The sequence below is a fragment of the Emydura macquarii genome, unplaced genomic scaffold (genome assembly GCF_026122565.2).
Source record: "Emydura macquarii macquarii isolate MOO-44397 ecotype Brisbane River unplaced genomic scaffold, CSIRO-AGI_Emac_v2 contig_3692, whole genome shotgun sequence".
Lineage (NCBI taxonomy): Eukaryota > Metazoa > Chordata > Testudines > Chelidae > Emydura > Emydura macquarii.
This window is the reverse complement of record NW_027133829.1, coordinates 5,238,869-5,261,147: the sequence shown is the minus strand read 5'-3', so window position 1 is coordinate 5,261,147 and position 22,279 is coordinate 5,238,869. Positions and strand designations below refer to the sequence as shown.

Sequence of the window (22,279 nt, the reverse complement as noted above, 5' to 3'; positions counted from 1 at the left end):
AAGGAGTGTGAAACATTCTGATTTGCACAAGTATAAACACCAATCCCAGGTGTGGGAAGATAACAAATGTCAGACCCTTGATGTCTGAAAAAGGCTAAGGGAAGACGATTCCCCCACCTCCCGTGAACTCTGACGTTCTCTAAGCAGAGTGCAGATGAAGAGGGGGTAGTTGGCTAGCTCCAGGCAACCTTAATATTCTGGAGGTAGCCAAGTATCGCAACAACCATGATGATTAAACTCCCAAGCAATGGGCCCCAGCATCACCTCCTCCATCTGGCGCAGAGAGAAGTAGCACTGGCCTTCTGCAGCTTGCTGCCTCCGAACTCACCCACTGCCGCCCTAGAAGCCCCTCCAGAAAATATAGTACAAGGGTCAGGATGGGAGCAACCATTTATCTGGCACGCTCCCCTCGGAGGAGCACAGGCTTCCCCAGAGAAAGTCTGCCCTGGAGTTACTGGTAGACCAACCATCTTGACCACCTACAGGAAAACAAACACTGACCAGCAGCCTCTAGAAACCCTCTCTACAGCTCCACTTTGCATCATTCCCCAGCTCCCTGAAGCTTTTATACTGGAATTATTGAAGCAAGCAAACAGAAAGGTAACCGGGGCCATCTACAGGCTTTTACTTCTCATCCTTAATGCTGAACTCTATACCTGGTGTGCATCTCCAGATGGTACAATATAGGCTTGGATGGGCTCTGCGACGTACTTGGAGCTCTTCATCACCATTCGCAGCTGCCTGAGCAGCTCTGTAGTAATCTTTGGACTCATATTCAAACCTGCAATACAAATTAAGCACACTGTCTTAATACTTCTCCCCCACACGCTGTGGAGTGTGGGGCCTGCTCCATTTCCCATTGAAAAGGCCTGGTCTGTTTCACACCAAGGGCCTGATTCATTTCCCGTTGAATCCAGTGGCAAAATTCCCTTTGGTGTCAACAGGGCAAGGATCAGACCCCATAATTCTGGTTTCCAGCTTCTTGCCCGCTTGTTTTCCTTGTAGTCGCCCATTTTGGTTCTTTGGCCGATGTTCAGGCTGAGAGATCAGGCTTAACTATTAGGCTCAGATCTTGTAAACACCTGCACACATTTTTTCTCACATCAGTAAGTTACCCATGTGTAATTGTGCGATACACTGGCCTCCCATATATGATCTGCACTCCTTCTAGGGGTGCACAGCAGCCCCTCTGTACCCTATCCTTTAGCTCAGGTGGTAGAGTTCTGCTATGCTGGTGTCGACGTTTCAATTCCCATGGTGTCTGAATGCAGCTGCAGTTGTTACATATGCAGGAATGAGCCAATAGTCCTTAACTCCCCTGCTGTGCACAGATATTGTCCTTTATATTCTACAGGAGCATGGACTGGACTGCCCTGAGTTGCCCTGTCCATTTGCTGCACCCATATGGATCGGTTAAGGGTGCAGTTTTCTGCTCTTGAGTTAGTGGTGATAGTCATAGCTTGTGTGGCTGGATTCCTGGGTTAGGATAGCCAAAAAAGAACGATATTTTCCCTCGATGCAGACAAGAACCAGTACATTAGAACTGTTACATGCCTGTTGGATGTTATTTCTTGTGGAATTTATGCACGGCCCCAGAGAGGGAGGAACAGCCCTGCAACCTCTCCCCACTGATTAAAGTGTGGCATTGGACCGTGAAGGAAATCCTATCTAGTCTTTCCTTAACCAGAAGGACAGTAACGGCCATACAGGGTCTCAAATGGAGATAGCAGGACAAAAGAGAGACAAGGGAGGGGATGGGAGATGATATCTTCACAGTCCCAGTCAAGATGAGGGTACAGAACATGAAAAATAAAACATTATCCACCAAGGCACTCAAGATGGTGCATTATCTACCCTCATGTTCTATTTTATGCATCCTTATTAAAGGACATTTTAAAAAGAAGATTTATCATCCAATACACTATAATAGTATCACACTGGCTGGATTGGGGGGGGGGGGCCTTGACGTTTATTCAGGAGCTCTGATTACTCCCTTCTACACCAATCTCGTGTTGGGGGTGTCACGCTGGCTAGATTGGGGGGGGACATTCATTATATTATTTAACATCAATATGTCAAAATCACAATAATTCATATGAGATATGCTGTGTCAGGTACTGTTAGAAAGGTTATAATGTGCTAAGTAAGATGAACATGTTTATGTGCATGTGTTATATGTGTAATGGAAGTTATGGGTATGTTTGATATATCTGTGTTTCAAATTGTGCTGTGTCTGCGTGACACCCCAGACAGGATGACTGCAGCACTAGCCTGCTTAATGGCCCATTAAAAAATTCACAAGTACAAGGGGTCTAGGGGGAGAAGCCAGGGATACACCTGATGAGTCGCCAGGACTTACTCATGTGACTCTGGACTCCATTTTATTCCTGTAAAATTCCACAAGCAGCATGGCCAAGGCCAAAGGACATAAAAGGCAGCTGCACAACATCCATTTTGTCTTTAGTCTGCCTTCAGCCACCTACCTACCTCTGAATCAACTCATCTACAACTGAACTGAACTGAAGCTGTGAAACAGGACTGAGACCCATTCAGGTACTGGATGTACACCAGAGGGACTATACAAGCCTGCAACTCCACAATTCTTCTAGAAACCTGATGTATGTGGACTTTCAAATCATTTGTATGTATCTGATTGATTTAATCCTTTAACACTTCTCTTATGGTTTGTTTCTTTCTTTTTATAATAAACCTTTAGTTTTAGTTACTAAAGGATTGGCTGGCAGCGTGGTACTTTGGGTAAGATCCAAACTTATATTGATCTGGTACTGTGGCTGACCCTCTGGGGTCAGGAGAAACCTTTTTGGTAAAGAGCACAGAGTTTTAAATAACTGGTCTCTTTACTGAACCTAGTGGCTATTGGGAGCCAGAGACTGAAATGCAGTAAAGGAGGCTGTGTATGCTTTTATTTTGGCTTCTTGATAACCATTGTGGAGAATCAGAAGCACTGTTTGTGGCTGGTTGGGAAGTCTGGCTTCAGTGTCACACACCAGTGCTGGGAGAATCTGCTCTCCTTTTACAGCCTACCCTGACCTTGGCATTTTCAGGTGGATACCCTGGGCACGGACAGGTCACAAATAGCTCAGGAATTTTTTATATCATGGGCATCCTGCTTTTGTGGCACAGAAGACCCCACTGCCAACTTGTCATGAGCATTTGTCATGCCGTGAATCTGTATCTATTTTACATGTTATCAAAAATAAATATAACTCGAGCAGAAGTTATGGGCTTGATGCAGAAATTATTGGGTGAGGTTCTCGGGCCTGTGTTAGGCAAAAGGTGAGAACAGATGATCATAAGGGTCCCTTCGGACCTTGAAATCTATGGCAGGTCTACACTATAAACTTGCATTTGTGCCGCTGCACCGCTGTAGCACTTCTGATGCAGACACCCTAAACCGACAGGAGAGAGCTCTCCCGTCGGCTTAATAACTCCACCTTTGTGAGACATGGAAGCTATGTCGGAGGGAGAAGCTCTCCTACCAACATGGCACTGTCTTCACAGGGGATTAAGGTTGGTATAACAACATCACTCAGGGGTGTGGATTTTTCACATTCCTGAGCGACATAGTTATACCGAAGTAACTGTGCAGTGTAGACCCAGCGTATGAAATACACACGGACATAGACTTCTGCATATGTCATTTCTGTCTCTAACTTCTGTTAGTTCATAAGGTGCGTCTCCTTAGGGCTAATACAGATAGTAGAAAATAATGACACATGAGAGATGGGTCTTAATTAGTCACATTTTTGTCTACTCGATCTATTTTTAACAGTACCCAACCCTTATTATTTTAATGTACAATTTCTACTGCACTTAGAAGCCCCAGCTGAGATCAGGCACAAACTTGTCAGGCCCCATGCTTGTCACGGCACAAACACAGAGGAGGAGATAGTCCCTGCCCTGAAGAGCTTCCAGGCTACGTAGAAAGACAGAAAAAAGGGGTGAGAGAAATGAAATATTATTATCCCAATTTTACAGAGGGAGAATTGAAATGTGGGGTAGATTAAGTGATTTGCCAAAGGTCACACGGGAAGTCTGTAGCAGAGTCAAGACTGAACCTACTCCAACACCTTAACCACATGACTATCCTTCCTCTCCTAACCAATGGGAACAAGCCACCTATGCTGCTTGTGAGTTGTTCTTCTGCCTATCCACAACAGAGCACAGTATTTTATTATACAATTACATTTTGGAAGGAAAAGAGAAAACAAATCCCAAATGCTAATACACACCATGGGTGAAATCCTGGCTCCAGCAAAGGCAATGGCAAAAATCCCACTGCCTTTCAATGAGGCCAGGATTTCACCCTACAGCTATTTCCAAAGCAAGCTTCAGAGGCTATATACAGTTTGTACGCCATGGTGCACAGGGTCTTATTCTGATCACTCTTTTCTGTCTCACGTAATGAGCTGATCATTTCCGCTCACTGATAATAGATGTCCACAAGACGACAGAAACAATCTGGCGGTCAGTTAGAAAAAGAAAGGAAACCCTTCCCTTAACTCTTATGAATAGAGTTCTCTTTCACGGCACGTGCTTTGTCCCCAGAAGCCTGAACAGAAACGGATGTGGTGTATTGATTACAGAAGCAAAGAACAACCAAGATTTTATTAACTCTTAATAAAACCCCCAAATGACGAGCGAAAGATTCTGACTGTCCCCAACACGACCCAGATGAAAAGTCTGCACTGCAATATTAGAAACTCTGAGATCTGCATTAGCAGTGAACCCAATATTAAGGATGCCATCGGTAACTCCCACTTTTCTAAGTAATCATTTTAAAGTATCCCTATCCCCCAGGATTCGAGTAGAATTTGTTTCACGGTTTCCTGGGCGAGGGGGTCACTTAGCCTGGTCTCGCTGTATTTTTAAGAGCATAGCTGACCTTTCCCCTCAGCAGTAAATGTGACCATGTGCTACGTTAAAATCACTTCTCTGTAATTATTTACTCACTCAGTGATTAAAACCAAGCGGCACCACAATTAAAGTAATTGTCCCAGTAGTGAAAGACACAATTGAATCCTCTGCCTTGATATTTCAAAGCCATTAAATAACTGTGGCCACATTACCTGCTCTCTGTAGCTTCCCCCTCAAATCCTGATTCCTCTTGCCTTGGATTGCACGAATACCATTCAGCCCTTCGCTCTCCCTTAACAAGTTCAGCCGTGCCTGAGAAAGCAAAGGGCAAATATTAATGGCCTACCAGACTTTGGCCACAATAAACTTTCTTATCCCACAATGCACTGCTTTGAAGGCACTATTGTTACAGCACGGGATACTTCCATCTAAGATTCTAGAACAGAGATGCTCAGACTAGGGTCTATGCACACTGGTGGTCTGCATAGCACTTGATGGTGGTCCATGGACAGCTGGCGACTCACACGGTCATCCTCTTTATATCCAGCAAAAAAAGCAGCTAAAATGCAGTAAGACTGAAATTCTCAGAGGAGTTTAATGAAAGAAAGACTCTGAATTTCAGTCTCACCTTCAACATTTTTCTCATGCTACTTTTCCATGTAAGTAATTGCTGTAGTTGTTACAGGGATGTTATGTGATTGTGAGTAGCAGGAGACATGAGCTCTACTAAGATGGCTCCACCTTCTGAAAATCATGACATACCCTGTGCTAGATCTCTCTGCTGATGGATACACTGTATAGTGCTAATGCAGCATGTAATGTCAATGACCCCACAGATAATGTGTTCAGTCATCAAGCTATAATAATGTAATCCTCAGCATTCATATATAGCTTTACACATTCAAATCACTGTATAGACATTAATCTTCACAACAAGCCCATGAGGTAGATTAATCTTCCTTCCCCATTTTACAGTGGAGAAACTGAGGCAGAGTTGCCATAACATCAGTAGGGCTGGTCAGCAAGTCAGTGGCAGTCAGGACTAGATCTCAGGTCTTCCTAGTGCCTAATGCAGTGTGCCTTCTTCTAATTTAAATCATCATATGGGCTCACGTCTCTTTTAGATATAAGCTTAGTACTTTGATAATCTATGCACAGCAGTAGATTTCTCCTTTATTAAACCTACTCTTGTTTAGAACGTGTGTGTGAAGGTGCACTAAAAGCTGAAACATACAAAGTGAGTTTCTGTGCAGAAAAACAGCAGATCAGGAGCTTTTTCTCAATGCAGGGTCATACAATACAGCTTTATTTTGGAAATAACTCAATAGTCACTTTTGAAAATGCACACCACACTACTTACCTTTTATTATCGTTTTGTGTTTTACGCCAATGCGTATGAAATTAAAAACAAAGTCATATGAAAAACAATGCATATGAAATTAAAAACAAATACCGGCCTGCTTTTATCAGTTTAAAAACCAGTTATGTTTTTTCTGAGTAGCAATATTATGTTAAGGAATAGCTGTGGGTAGCTGGGACATGAAAGAGCATTAGAAGTGTTGATAAGACATGGTATAATCTATGTATTAAAAAAAGTGTACACAAAGTATTGACATTCAGATTCCAAAGCAGACACCTTCTAAAAACAATAATTATGGGACTATTCCCATTGTCAGTTCAGATGGTGTATTTATTCCATGCCCTAGATATTGTCTTTTGTTCTGTGTACAGTCCTGCTTGATGACTGGGGTTCCTAGGCATCATGGTAATACAAATAGTAAAGAATCATAATAATTCACACCACATTCATCCCCATGATAGCTGAGCCTCAGGGATAGTGTTTGCCCTGAAAGGATGACATAATCTAAATGAAAGGCTGCTATTCTTCCATGGGGGCAGGACGTAGCTGGGATCGGGGTTGACTACATCCCAAAAATCAATATCGATCACTAAGTTTATGTGATGGGTGATTATTGGTGCCAGATTGCCCAACTATGCCTAAAATTTTACTTTTATACCTACATGCACATGTGACGTCGAAAACTTTGGCATTGAACGGGTCTACCTATTAATAAAGTGTAACAATCTCTTTCAAAAGACAAAATCTAATATTTCTTTTCTGTTCTATAAAATGTTGCTAAACCAACCAAAAAAAAGGGCTAGAACTGAAACCGACAGTTATCAGCAAGGGTTACAACGCCCTCCCTCCCCACACCCATAGATAGACCCTGTACACACAGACATATTCCAGACTTCCCAGCGCACAGCGTCTGCTCTCTTAAACCGTGCAGGACCTCCCATGCATAGAGACCTTATGTTCAGCTCCTCTTCCCTGTTACTCAGCGTCTGGGCAAATGAGCCTGAAATGCTGCCATTTCCCTGCAGTTTGAAGTAGGCTCTGGGGGAAGGAGGGGGGGGGGGGTGATACTTCCACACACAAGCTGGATTTCTCTAGCTGTGCAAACGTGGGAAGTCCACAGCACCCCCACAGGGCAGCCCCGCTGGGGCATTTTGCATCAATCTCCCCCCACCCTGGATCTTGTTCAATTTGTTACCTTGGTCACTCCCATTTAGCAGCAGAAAGTCCCCCCCCCCCTGCAGCCCTCTTAGTGAAGGAGCTCCCCCGCTGTGCACCTGCTGGAGGGCTCCAAAAGGTGCCCTGCCTCCCGGGTGCAAAGGATGCTGCTGGACCTCTGCGCCCCTCAATATCCTCACCTGAGATTGCCACTGCCAGGCTTCCTGGAGGCTGCCATGCGAAATTGACGTCCCAGGCCACGTGGGCAGCCCAGGCTGAAAGCAGGGGTGGAGTTAGGCTCTTCCAGTGACATCACCCCGGCGTCTGTAGACTGTAGCTTCTCCCTGCAGCTGGGTCTGACATGCCTGCCATCAGGCGCAGTCTTGCAGGCTCCCCATTCCTTCCCTACATTCAGGATTCGGGCAGGGAGGCAGCTTGCAGAGGGCTGGGCTAGTTGCATAGGACAGCTTTCGAAAGGATTGGAGGCCAGACTGAGACTGCAGATATCCATGCCTCTCTCCAGCAGCTGTATCTGGAAATCCTCTGCAAATGCTGCCTTCTCAAAGGCAGGGCTGGTTAATAAAGCGGGAGGAAAGGAGGGAGCTGTTCTATTTTTCATATTTAAGAAAGAAAAGAAAAGCATAGCTGAGATTTATTTGTGCCGCTGTGCAACTGGGGGAGGGAAAACCGAGGCGGAGGGAAAAAAGGAGCTGCAGGGCCGTTCCCAGAGAGCTGTTGATTTAGTGCCAGGAGCCCTCTGTGGTGTCACTTTAAATTATTTTCATGCCTGCTGCCAGTCCTTGGCGGAGAGAAATAGTGGCTGTGAGTTAATCTGGGCTCCCCAGCCCTCCTCTCAAATCCAAGCATATAGTGAAAATACATTTTCAGTAAAGAGGTCCAGTTCTGCCAAATTTAGTAAGTGTTACAGCAATCCACAGAAAAATTGCTATGAGCAACTGTTGCAGGGCTGGGTTAAAGTCGAAGCGGGACCAGAGTCACCATAATCTGGGGGCTATTAGAAAGATTAGCAGACCATCCTGCCTGAAGACCCTTCTTTCCTCCCCTAGACTCTTTCCTATCTTTTCAGCTTCCTTCCCCCATGCAGTTTCTCCCTTCCTGTCCCTTGAATGTCTCTTGAGCCCTTGCACCTACATCCCATAGATTCTTGGAGCCTGATCCTGCATGCCCTGTGTTCACTGAACTGCAGTGTTCTGTGTGAAGGATTGGGAACTGGGTTTCTAACTGCTTTATTGTGGAATTTGGGTTCCTATACTATACCTCATGTCCAGGTCCCAAAGTTCCTACCTTAGGGCCCATTGTACTCAGTGGGACTATTCACATGCTTAAAGTTAGGCATATGCTTGGGTGCTTTGCTGGATCAGGACCAGTTTGCTCTCAGCAACTTGCAGGATTGAGGCACCTATTCAGAAAATGCACATCCCATGGAGTCTGCATGGGCTGAGAGCTCAGCACCTTGCCAGATTGAGCCCTCACTCAGTCCTGGCCACCAGTCCCAGAGTTTCCAGGGCCATCCAGATTTTAACAGGACAGTCTCATGCTTGGGTCTTCAACTCGCGTAGGGGAACTCTGAAGCACTATCCTATGCATATATCACAGAGCACATTATGATGGCTGGATTTGTCCCATTAGACAGTGGTAACTCTAAAGCACATGCTGGCTGGAAAGTAAGCGAACAGTACACATTTTGGCCTGATCCTATGCAGTGGATAAGATCAGTAGGGACTGACTGGATCTATGACCTGGAGTGAGCTGAATTCCCCCTCCCCCTCAGCCTGATCTCCCTAGTGCTAGGTTCATGGAGATGAGAATTGCGGGGGAACACACTGCAGCTGTTGTTAACAAAGGCCCCAACAAATAAACAAATGTTCAGCTTCTCTTCATTCTCTTTCACTTGAGTTCAGCACTTACAACCAGTCTTCTTACAACAAGCACCTCATGCCCGTCCTCTGTGCTTCCCTTTATTTACACCCACTTAGCATAGTTTTAACCAGACATCTGCAAGCAGCTCTGTGCTACAGGGTAAGGTTTGAACCCTTGTGTACATACTGCTGAAGGAACTGTTCATCATGTCAGCAGCGGTCTGGTGAAATGAGCGTGCACACTGGGGATGCAGAGCGGGCCCTGATTGTTCCATTGTTTACCGCACTCAGACCCTGGAGAGCCATGCTCAGGGGCAGGTAGAGGAATGCTGACACACAGGCTTCCTGGGCCCATAAGAGCCTCCGCTGATTTGGTCATTTCAGAGTCTTAGGAAAGAGTGCTTACTGCCCTTGTCTGTGACATCTGTTTGGCAGCCAGAGAGCAATACCTAGCTCTCATACAGCACTTTCATCAGTAGATCTCAGAGTGCTTTAAACATACAAGTCATTCCACTGAAGTCAATACCAGTAGGTCTCAAGCCACACTGACTTCATGGGAGGTGTCCCCTAGGCTTTCTGAATAGGTGCTCGATCCTGCAAGAGCATACTGGTCCTGATCCAGCAAAGCACTTACCTTTAACCAACAAGGAGGTCAGTATCATTATTCCCATTTTACAGATGAGGAAACTGAGGCACAGAGAGAGAGACGTGACTTGCGCAATATCGCCCAGCAGGTTAGTGGTAGAGCCACAAACAGAACCCAGGTCTCCAGAATCCCTATCAAGTGCTCTATCCACTAAGCCACTCCAACATGCTGGGGCCATTGGCAGTGGCCACACAGTACCATTTGACTTTATTAGACAGGAAGGAGGAAGGGATAAGGGTGAACAAAGATCCCTGAAGAGGGGAAATAAATAGCAAGAACCGCCTAGTGCAGGGGAAGGAGAGGAGGTAGATTGAAGAAATTGGGGCCCATATGGCTATTCACCTATCTCTTCTAAAACTCTGTCAGCCCATCACTGGCTACTGTGTCCACCCTCTGCCTTTCCTCTCATCTCCTCCCTCTGCTGCAGCCCCATAAACAGAGGTGAGACTTAAGGGTTTACAAGGTAAGCCCAGGCTTTCTGTACCAGTCCCCTCACTTAGTGAGACCTTTTCAAGAACGTTAAATCCAGGTCACTACCATTGAATCCCCAGCTACTTTGCCGACTGGGCCTGTGAATAGCACAATGATGGCATTCGTGGCAAATCAGCCATTTGTCCTCTCGTCTTTTCCAACATTGTCTCCTTCCTCCCATCCATCCTCCTCCTCTTCTTTAATCTCCCACTTCTCTAGATTTTCCCTCGTCTTAACTCACACCATGCAGAATTGCATTTTGAGTGCTTCAGACTAGAGCTGCTCCGGAGTTTTCCAGCTGAATGGTTTTCTGTCAGAAAATGCCAGTTCAACAGAGACCACGCAGGTTCCCCAGGCAGGGAGCCTGGACGCCCTGAGAATCCAAGCTCAAATCAGGGCTGTCAGGGTTTCAAGACCCCTGGCTGTGCAGCAGGGAGCTTCAAAGCCGGGCTGTTGGATCTCCAGGTAGGCTGAGGAGCTCAGCAGCTTGGGTTTTTTCCCGTAAATGCGGTTTTGGCACTCCCATTCTGCATGGCATTTTGAAATTGCGAGGTTTTGTTCCAACACAGAATTATTTTTTTTCCCCACAGCACAGGAATTCTGGGTGCTGGCCAGCCTTTGTGAAAACATCTGAACGCCCTAAAATACATTTTACTTCACAAGCCCAGCTAGCGTGTCAGGATGATACCTTTATTTTCTATGTTCTGTGCCCTTGAATCTCTAAGGAGTGTTGCCATCTGCAGTGTCAGGTACCTGTTTGGTGTTCAGTTCAGTGCAACGGAGACACATGCTGCGTATGCTTGTAAACAGTAGCTGGAGAGGGCAAAAATAACTGCATCCACCTTCACCACCCAACTAAGAGAGACAAGGATCATATCAGTGGGCCACACATGAGCAGGATAACCAGAATTATCAGACCAGCCCAGACTATATTCTGGAAACACTGATAGGAGGATGTTGATTTCCTCAGGCCTGGGCTGCTTGTCAGAGATCAGTCAGTCTCTAGGCAACCCAAGAAGTGCAGCTGACCACCTAATGGGGCAGGAAGCTGCCTTTTAGCCCAGCAGCAGCAGCTCTCCGGCTGCTCAGTGCGTTTGGGCCCATGGCGGCCATCTTCCTTGTGCCTGCTTCTCCTTGACTGGCTTCAACCCAGTTCCACTTCCCAGCCTTGCTCCCACTCAGCACCTACTCCTGGCATCCAGCTTCCTCCTGCTGATTCTTGACTTGGGCTCAAGCCCATTGGTGTGGCGACTGGTGTCTGACCATTGGCGTGGCAATTAGTGTGAGAACCTGAAGGGCTAGCACAATGGGGAGTCTGGGCTGCTGATACTCCCATATCACCGCAGGCTAGGCTCCAGCAGGAGGCCCCTCAGAGGCTGGGCCCAGTAGGAAGTATCACTTTTGTGTGTGTGTGTGTTTGTGTGAGAGAGAAAGAGAGAGAAATCCCAGACTCTGGCTCCTGACCCCGCCTGCCTCCTGATGCTTGACTCCTGTTTTACCCTCTTGGATTCAGAGCCTCTGGTACCCGGCTTGGTCTGACTCCTGCTCTGACCACTAGGTATGATTTCCCATGACCCAGTTTTGACAATTAGTTCCTGGTCTGATTCCTGCTGTGGCTACTTGTTTCTGGTTCCAGCCCTGATCCTTGGATTGGATTGGATTGGCTTCCTGGCTTCTGCTCTGACCAGTAGGCTTGACTGCCCACAGCCTGGTCTCTAGCATTCAACTGAGTCAAGGGGACTTTGCTTTTGTTCTTTCTTGTTTTGCTGCCCTCATAATCTAAAATAAGAGTCGCTGTCTGAAAGTCTCTGTTTGCAACTTGTGTGTGGAGAAACATCATGCAAACTATAGTCTGGGTCCAGGTACTGCTAACTGCACAGATCTTTGAAAGAGCCCTTGCTTGCCCACGCTCGATCACAATGGTAGAAGTAGCCTAGTGTGCTGTGTCAGAAGAGATGAAAACAGGCACTTGAATGCAGACAAAGTTTTCGTGGTATTAAATATTGATGTTACTTTTTACATTACCATTTTGAGGCCAGATTCTGGCGCAATGCAGGGAGCACAAAGGTGGCTATAAAGCACCTGTATGTTGCCCCGATCCCATGGAAACTGGACACTAGGATGGTCCCAGACACAAGACAGAGCAAACTTATTACTACTTTGTCCTGCTGCCTATCATCCATAAGGGCCGTTCCAGGAGCTGAGGGCTAGCCAGATGTTCTGATTCCTTCACCTCGCCCCTTTTTCCCTAGCCAGGCTGCCTATACTGACCCTAAGCAACCTGTGGATTTTTATGCTGGAGAAGATTTCCAAGTAGCCAGGGAAGCCTGATTTGTACTACCAGAGCGGTGCAAGGCCACCTCCGCGGGAGCCAGCATCAGGCCCTTCATAGCATGTGACTATTATATGAATTAGAGCCAAATATCCATCAATAGTTAATAATTACAATGCATCCATTCACCACACAGAGTGAAGCAGACCATTCTAAATGGTGAGCGTATGCATCTGACTTAATAGGAAAGAGACGCTTATCAGAGCAGGCAAAGAGCTGGGAGTGGTGATGAGCTGTGTGTCGGCTGAAGACTAAACAGCTCAACTTGGAGGGAAATTGACAGTGGGACTAAGTCTGTTTGCGGCAGATATGAAAACGTGCACTTGCTCTATTGTCCAGCAGATCGCAGGGTGATGAGCCCCAAACGTATGTCTAGATAGAGTCCAATGGGCAGGTATATTTCAAGTACGTGAAAAAGAGCCAGCATGTCAGACACATACATCATTTCAAGCACTGTCCATTGATGAAGCCTTCCCCTATACAGTACCACCCTGCACTGCAACCCAATCTGTTTTCACAAGCTGGGTTGGGTGGATAATCTCCAAGAAGCACACAGGGGCTGGAGATTCAGTAAGTGGCACTCTCTCCTATTAATCAGCTGTGCTGAAAGGGACAGCTGTCATGTCAGTACTGTAGCTAGGGAAACCTGATGTTAAGTACCACTGCCCTATGGTTGATTACTCCAGTCCAGTGTTTCTCAAACTTCTTCTGTATATCAAGATACATGTTCTTTTGTGGACAGGTACTTTTCCAGTCCTGACTCCACACTATCGCTCTCAGTCCCGATCTCACAATTCCCTGAGGCAAATACAGTGCTTGATTACTAAATGAAAAAGTATTATGGAGACAAGGGGAAAATAAACTCACTTTCGTGCAACAGGAGTGGCTGCTTGGTTGAACCCCATTTCCCTCCTCTTGTCATTTTGTAACTTTCCTGTATGCTTCCTCTAAGACTTCTCACTATTAGGACTGAGTCTCCCTTCGTTACCTGCAATTTGATTTGTTTTAATGTCTCTAGGACACCTTGCAATTTGGTCCTGTCCTGTCCTCCTGTATGTTTTCTAACTCCTCTAGTGATGTCACCTGCAAACTTGATCATGATTGAGTTTATACAAAACGAACATCCCATGAAGATATGAAAGGACTGGGCAAGGAGTCCTTCAGATGAGATGGTCAAAAAAGCCTCTGGTGAATCTAGAAGAGCCCTGAGTATGTTACAGCTAACAGAAAACAAAATTGCTTGAAGGCTGATGGATGCTTCACCATGACAGTCAGTTCTGTCTGCTTCAGCTTCTGTCCTTGGTTCCTTTGGTTCACTTCACAATGAGCGTTCAAAAGATCTCGATGAGGATTCACAGCAGCCTGTCAAACTGTAGCAAATGGGCCTGAGTCTCCCTTCATTTACCCTGGTTTTACCCCAGCTTAGCTCATTTGAATTCAGCAGCATTGCTCCCAATTCAAACCAGTGTCAAGTGAGAGGAGAATGAGGCCCCATGTCCCTATGGATGGCAGATGATTTCTATAGGTTGTGGTGACTTAAATTGATTCCCTCTGTAATGAGGGTCCTTCGTGGAGTTCAGGTGCAGCACAACCTTATTCTTCGATTCTAACTCACCACAGCTATAGAAATAGGTTGCCATTCCATTGCTTCACTTAGTACCTCAGTCTGTCCACTTTCCCAGGTAAATTATCAAATTTCAGTTTTTTCTGGATTTCTGTAGCATAAAAATGACAGGATCAATTCTTGTGAACTCTGATCTCTTTCCCCCGCTTGCTACCGAGTGGAAATGCTATCTGCCAGGTTACTTTGCCAACAGCAAATTTTTACAAGAGCATTCTCACTTAAACCCACTGAAACAATAGGCGCTTGCTATGGAAATGCTGAGCTGACCGTTGCTAGAGAATTTTGAACAGCGAGGCTACAACTCAAGGAGCAAAATTCTGCTTCCAGGCTGTAGTAAATTTGTTGTAGACTAGGGACTCTCCATGGGACTCCCCAGTTTTGCCCTCTGAGTGGCTCATACAGGGCAATATAATAAAGTAGCCTGTGGCAAACCCTTGTCAATAACTATCAGGGAATGACACAGTAGAGCTGCATGTTTTCATTGCAAATGAACTCGGCCTAGGAGCAATTTCTTCTCATCCACCATCGGAGATGCAAGCACAGGTGAATATTATGGTTGTGCGAATATAGGGTCTGATCCCAGGCCTTTGAAGTCAGTGGGAGAAGAGAAGTCTTTCTGTTGACTGCACTGGGCTTGGGGTCAAACCCCTAAGTCATATTAAAGAAGTTATGTTCAATTACCTACAAACTGGGTGCCAGCCTGAGCTTTTGGAATGTTGCTAATGAAGTTTTCATTGTTGCAGAATCTGGGCAACCTAAAGGTTCAATTGATTGTATTATATCATAAAACTGTAATGGGTAAGAACAGTGTAAAGGATTATACACACAGAATCTCACCGCTCCAAAGATATCTGGTGAATACAGTCTAACCTAATAAATATATTTACTAGGCAGTATTATCGGTTACAGACTTCACAAGGGCAGACTGAAGTATGGAGAATTGACATGTCGGGTCCAAGGTCACACAGGAAATGGATGGAGGAGCCAGGAATACAACCCGAAACTCTTGACTGGCAGTGTTATGCTCTAAGAGACACCACTTCCTTCTTAAGTATAGTCACGAATATGGTGTTACACAAATAACCAGTTCTGAGGCTATCATTTAGGGCAGCACAATGATTCTAATCCTTTGGGTTATTAAAACTTATTTCTGGAGTTATCCTACATCTCTAGAAAATCCTTTTGATGTGGGTTCTTTTGCATGAACAGGGTTGTGGGCGGGGCAGATGCAGCAGGCTATTTAAGGCAATGAACAGACAATGCTGATCAGCACCAGTGACTACAGAGTTCCCACTAGCTAATTATCCTTTTCCCTTTTGCAGCAGGCATTCAGCAGCCTCACCCCAGGCAGATTCATACTGCATTCCACCAAACCCCTTGCCATGGGAAAGTGCTCCTCTGCAGCCTCAGAAATTAAAGGTGCGAAAGAGAGGAAAGTGAGATTATTATTGCAAGACTGAGATCTTGCTTCTCTCCTTGATCTCCTTGGTTGATGCTAATTGTTCTTCCCCAGTTATTCTCTCCACAGTTTCCTGTCTTTGCTCAGAAGGAATACATATAATTGTAGTTCTCAGAGCTGAAAAAGACCTCTTAGATCATCAGGTCCATGTCTCTGCCAGGGTAGGATATAACTTAATGTATGTGTCCATATCACAGAGCTTATTACACTCCCCATGCAAACTATTTGCTGATAAGGCTAATTTATTGAAAACATGACAAAACTGGGTGACAGTGCCATTTTTAAAGCACATGTTATGACATTTTAAATGCACTGGAATATTCACTTAACAGCCCCAGAGATAATTTGCTGATGTTGAACTGTGCGACTGAATCTGATCAGCATCTGAAAGCATCAGCTGATCTGCATTGTAAAGGGGCCTCTTTCATCTTCCTTTCACTCACAGTAATCCACAGTTAGATTTGGCACTGAGCCACTCCCAGCTCACAGTAAAGAGGTGTGCACCGTTGCATCTCCCAGACCTCTATCACTGCACTGTCGGGATGCACAGTCAGAAATGCTCCTTTAAGGGGTTCGTCAGACTCCCTCTTGGGGCTGTGCAGCAAAGCGTATTGACAAGTCGAGCAGGGAGCAGAGCCTTGACTCTGTCTTCTCCCAATCTGCTTCCAGGTGAGTTGTTCCCAGAGCGGGGCATTTTGGTAGCAGTCTCTGACTGACCATTACACAGATTGCATAAGGTGGAGTGAGGCTGCTTATTCCCTTTCCCAGGCACAGCGTAGCCCCATATTTAGGGCACGTTATATAAAATGTACTGAGCATAAAAATATTGTTCTGGGGGGAATCACTGGAGGGCTCCGTTATGCATGGTTCCACAAGTTCTTTTTCTGAGCATTTGACCAGGGTCCAGTCTTTGAAGAAATGCTGCATTGTTGTTAGTTTCGTAATGCAATTTCTTTTACGGGGAGCTGTTGCAAACAGCTAGAAGTTGTATTCTGCTTTTCTCTCTCTAACTGGAATCAATTTTGGGGGCAGAGATGCTTCCTGGGTCGCAGGTATTGGTGTTTGAACAGAGTTTTCTGAAAGAGAGCTTTGCCTGCATGCTGTTTGTGACCCTGTCTGTTCAGGGACTGGTGTGCATAGTGTAAATAAACAAGTTGCACCAATGAAATAACCAGACCCTGTATTGCTCATTTCTCCTCCTACAAAAAGTGACTTGCAAGGCCCTGACATCTCCTATTGCTTGGCAGAGGGGAAACAATACAAAATGTTCTATTGTTCCAAGAGCATATGGAATGCTAACGATGTATGGTGATTTTTCAAAGCAATGACAGCAGCAGAATATTAATATATTTGCTGCGTATCAGACATGGAAATATAATGAAATGTATATAATATGGATAGTTAAATAGCTATTCTTGACTAACTGGTAAACAATGACAGCACATAAGATCAAAATGAACAATGCTTAAAAAGAACAAATGCAGAAAGAAAAGGAAAAAAGAAAGCTCATTTTCCATCTGGAATAGAGGGTAGGGGAACAGACATAGAATTAAGTAGCCAGATTGCTCACTGAGCTAAGGACACTGGGCTATGCAGAAGGACTGAGAATTGATGGGCAGCTGAAAAGCATGGAGTTCTGCACCAGCACTTTGATCTCCAGTTCTGCAACTATAAGGGTTAGAAACATGTATATTATAAATAAAAGTTTAGTTTCTGGAGCATAATTCTGAGGCTTGGGGTAGATTCTGCATCAAATTCTACTACTTTAGACAGGGCCCCGATATTATCAAATTAATCAACTTCATTCTATGTTTCCTCTGATATCACATACAAGACCGTGAAATAATGAATCTGAGGTACCTGATGTGGATGTAATGAAGGGAAAGAGAGCAAATACCTGATAAACTCTAAATAACGTGGAAGCAGGCAGCAATCAAACCTAATGATACCTCATTGATTCTTCCAAATTTGTAAACACTTATCCACAAAAGGACTTAGGCACCTAACCCCAGGAGAGGGGTGGGGCTCAGGACATATCCTTCTCATCAGCATCTGCCTTTGGCTGGCTTAGATGGCTCCCCACCTAGCATGCTGGCTTCTGTGGATCTCATGCTCAGGTGTATATCTCTCCCCATTCATTGAACAGGGATTCTGGGTGCCTACACCAGGCTTTGTGGAATCCAGTGATTTTTTTAGGTGCCTAGAAGTTAGGTTCTGTGATACTCAGCGTCGCAATACCTAAGTCCCTTTGTGGATCCAAGCCTTAATACTATGCCTGTCACTAAGAAATATGAAAAGCTATTGCAAAAAAGGGGAGGAACCATTTTGAGGGTGCAAACACAGCATTTAAGTTGGTCGAGTCTGGATGGCATTGCTGTTTATACAACTGCAGAGCCTGTGGAGCAAAACTATAAGAAATATCAGATTTTGATTAACTAACTAACTTGCTTTACATTGGCTTTTGCTGAGTAAATCCTATTTATTGGGGGAATGAATGAGCCTCACTGCGGACATGATATCATTTTATTTATAGCTCTGTAATTTAAGATGAAAAAAACTAAGGCACCGTGGAAAGCATCTTAATACATTGTTTGGTGACCAATATGTGGTCACATTAGTCTTCTGTCTTCCTCTTTAAGATCTTGATTTTAAAAAGAAAAATGTCTGGACTTTCATGTCCCATGAAGCTGCTCAGGGAAGCAGAAGATATCAAAAATCAATGTTTGTCAAAGTTTCTAGATGCATTCAGGGCTGCATCAACCATTAAGTCCCAGTGATTGGTCCTAAAATAACATGCCTTGTGCAGGCTTCCATTTCTGAAAGTGAGTTTTAGGTGTTTGTGATGCACTGAGTGGTCTAAAATGAGGCCAGTTTCCTTCTCTGCCCAATGAAATTAAGAATGACAAATTGATGTTGTTCTCTGGTTAGGATCTTGTATGTCATTTCCAGGGGACTCAACTACAGCAAACTATTTCATAAGAACATTTATATAAGAATCTGAAAATATTTTGCAAATATTAATAGATTAAGCCTAATATCACCCATCTGAAGTAGGTATCCCACAATCAAACACTGAGGCAGCAACATAAGATTCATCCAACAGGCCCTGATCCCTAGTCCCCTATTCCAGCCCCTAGATGACAATCCCAGTACTAGATGGAGTCAACATTTTTGCCATCCTGAAAACACTTGTGCATGTGATGAAACTTTAAGCAAAGTGAGCAATCCCACTGCCATCTATGGATCTATTCGCATGGATAAAACTAACCATGTGCATAAGTGTTTGCAGAATCAGAGGTTCGTGTAGAGCTCACACCTAAGCATCAGCCAAAGGGGCCTGGGCAGTTGTACAATGATGAACAAGACCAGAGAGGAGAGTTGTGAAGAGCTTGCTCAAATGAACACACTGGCAGGCAGCATGGCTATTTATTGTATTTGAATAATACATGAATAAATTACATAACAGAAAATGGAATTAGATTTCCAGATTCCATTCAAAACGTTTGATCTTGGTTCCTGTGCATTTAGAGCCTTTGCTAATCCTTGAACTGGCCTAATGAACTACTTGGCATGTATAATGTAAAATAATTAATTTATAAATCAGCACTTTATCTCATATTTTATCTTAAATTATTAAAGATATGAAAATGTACTTTTGAAGCAGATATTTGATCTTGGCTAAAGTGGCTGGGAAAAAGTACCTTTGAAAGATATATCTCATGAACGTAGTCCAAAGTTTTTTTAATTAGCTGTATTAGTTTGAGTTGTCCTTTTTAGTTTTTATTATAAGTGCATCTGATTTTTTTTTTTTTTAAGTAAGGGAAGATGTAATAGTAATCACCGGAATCAGCAGAAACTAACCTATCATGTGATAGGGTTACAAATCTTTCATAATCCTGACCCTTATTGGATGATCAGGAGCAGGGAATAAAAACCAATTTATCAACACATCTGCATGTCACACCTTTGTTATCACTGTAACTCCCATTTCCCCCACCCTCATTTGTCAGGTCATTTCTAATATGTAGACCTTGATCCTGCAATCTAATCCTAATGGATGACCCCTGCACCAATGCAGAACGACATTGACTTTTAATGAAACTCCATTCAGCCATAAATTTCTGCTTGCCTGGTTCAGATTGCAGGAGCAGGGCCTTAGTCTGACTGCTCTTTGGGGAAGGGACTTTAATTCTGAATGAATGTCCACTTGGGGGGTCTAATGCAGTTTAACAAATCCACTTTAAATTCACATCTTTATCTAATTCACATTCCTTTTCCTGAGAGTACGTCTTCACTGACGACGGCAAATTCAGTCTATCTGGATCGACTGAGAGGTCAATGAAGACCCACTCAATCGATCCGAAAGTTGAGTTGTTAAAACCACCCCCTCAAGTGGCGCAGTGCAGTGAAGACACCACATAGAAGAGGAGTTATGAAGTCGACGGGAGTTATGCAACCTATTCTGCATAGCTTGCGTAACTCCTGTCGACTGCCGCCGAATTTGAAGGTAAATGGAGACCAGGCCTGAGTGTCCCCATGTAGACAAGCCCATAGTTTCAAGTTTTTCAACACTGAGTTGAACAGAAACTTTAAAAATGTATTTTAAAGTAGTAATTTTGAGTGATTAAAATAATCTTATGTTTGGGGAAAAAAAAAAACTGGAAATGGCATAAAATATATATCACTGCCCATTTGCAGGGGAAAGTACCAGACTAAGAAAGAACAAGTGTATCTAAGGATCTTGCCCCAGAGTTTTTCTTGAGAGTACAACCTATTCTGGCCAGCCCTGGAAACTGGAACTAAGCTTTTGTGTGATTCCCACCACCTATATTTGTACATTTAGGGGCATGTTTCTAGGTGACTTTTATTAGCAGTGTCTTCTTTTCAACTGACTACTGGATGTGAGGATTTAGCTCCTAAAAAGATAATGGCAGTGATTAAACTAGAAGTTTACTGAATGCTCTGCCCAGTTCTGGTTTCATATAGAAAAATGGCAATACACCTTGGCTCACCTCTGTTTTGTAAGTGAAATGTGAGCTTAGTGGTAATTTCCAGGACTCCTTCAGCTTTCCCAAGTTTGCCATGTGGGAGACAAGGATAGGAAAAGCCCACATATAATGTAAGCAAAATCTTTTTAAAAAGAGAAAAAATTTGTCACTCCTTTTAAAATAAGCCATGTAGGGGATAATTTGTTCAGGTATCATAAAATTTAGTACTGCTGGGGAAGTATGTTCTTATGGATCAGATATATTGTGTCTTTAGCATTTACTTAGTAACTTTTGCTTATTATATGATGGAATCCTTTGATCGGTTCAATTTCATGCCATTTTTCCTTAAGTGTTTATTAGCACAAATGTAAATAGCCTTCACTGACGTGGCATGCCTGTATTTTGTCCTGCACACCTGGAAAGCATTTTTATTACATGAGGTGTCCTTCTCTATTGTGAATGGAATTCACAATCAGAACAGGCAGGCAGAACATAACAAAGCGGAGGTGGATACAGTGTTTGTAAGACCCAATCTGGCTCCCACCTAATGCTCCAATCCTACAAACATTAGGCACACAAGTAGCTTTGCACACATTAGTAACCCCTTCTTACCCCTTCCCCCCCAAAAAAGAAGTTAAACTATGCACATGTATAAGAGTTTGCAGGATCAGGGCCTTAAGTGCGTCCTACAGTGAGAGAGAACCGTCAGCCACAGATTTTGTTTAAAGTCATTATTAATCCTTTTATTTCAATAGCAACCAGTGGTTCCTACCAAGGTCAGGGTCCCAGGCTCAGATACTACAGTGAGGAGCACTATAAAACCTGTATAGAATAGAGTAGTGCTAGGCCCTGTACACAGACATAGTAAGAGACAGTCTCTGTCCCAAAGAGCTTACAATCTAACCTATGGCTACACTATGAGCTAAGGGCATAATTCTTAGCTTACATACACGTACCCTCACTCACTCAATGAGAGCTAGCGCAAGTATAAATATCAGCCGAGCCACCGTAGAATGGGCAGCAGCAGTACAGCATAATCCTGCGGCATACAAACCCCCTTGAACCCAGTGCGTATGTACTTGGCACGGCTCAGCCATGCCACCGCAGCTGCCCATTTTTCTGTGGCAATGCTAGTATTTATGCTCTCAGTAGTTCTCATCCAGCTAACGCGAGCATCTGTGCAGGAGCTGCGAACTGCAGCCCTAGCTCATCGTATAGAAGTAGCTCAGCGGTTCTCAAACAGTGGGTCAGGACCACATTTTAATGGGGTCGCCAGAGCCAGCGTTACTCGCTAGGGCCGAAGCCGGAGCTCTGCCGCCACAGGTTGAAGCCAAAACCTGAGGGTTCAGCTCAGGGTGGCAAGGCTTCGGCTCTGGCTCCCCCTCCCCGCATGAGGTGATGGGGCTCGGGCTCCGCTGCCCCTCCACTGCCCCTCCCCCCGGGATCATGTAGTAGTTTTTGTTGTCAGAAGGGGGTCATGGTGCAA

At 44.5% G+C, this 22,279-nt stretch overlaps 2 protein-coding genes across 3 annotated transcripts in view; one reads left to right on the top strand and one right to left on the bottom strand.

Annotated features, from left to right (window-relative positions):
- Positions 1-7,706, bottom strand: part of XPNPEP1 (X-prolyl aminopeptidase 1) — a 41,307-nt gene extending 33,601 nt beyond the window's left edge. Inside the window, exons 1-3 of one of the 2 annotated variants that reach the window (XM_067537051.1) lie at positions 7,594-7,706; positions 5,091-5,190; positions 657-781 (exon numbers count right to left, since the gene is read on the bottom strand). In XM_067537051.1, coding sequence (XP_067393152.1) covers positions 657-773 — 117 coding nt within the window. In that variant the 5' untranslated portion in view covers positions 774-781; positions 5,091-5,190; positions 7,594-7,706. Of the gene's footprint in view, positions 1-656; positions 782-5,090; positions 5,191-7,512; positions 7,536-7,593 lie in introns of those variants that run through there. The other variant, XM_067537054.1, reaches the window with a different exon arrangement.
- Positions 7,707-16,451: 8,745 nt separating this feature from the next.
- The window catches only part of ADD3 (adducin 3), a 174,901-nt gene continuing 169,073 nt past the window's right edge, over positions 16,452-22,279 (top strand). Inside the window, exon 1 of the mRNA XM_067537212.1 lies at positions 16,452-16,474. The gene's annotated coding sequence lies outside the window, so the exon portion shown is untranslated. The remainder of the gene's footprint in view (positions 16,475-22,279) is intronic.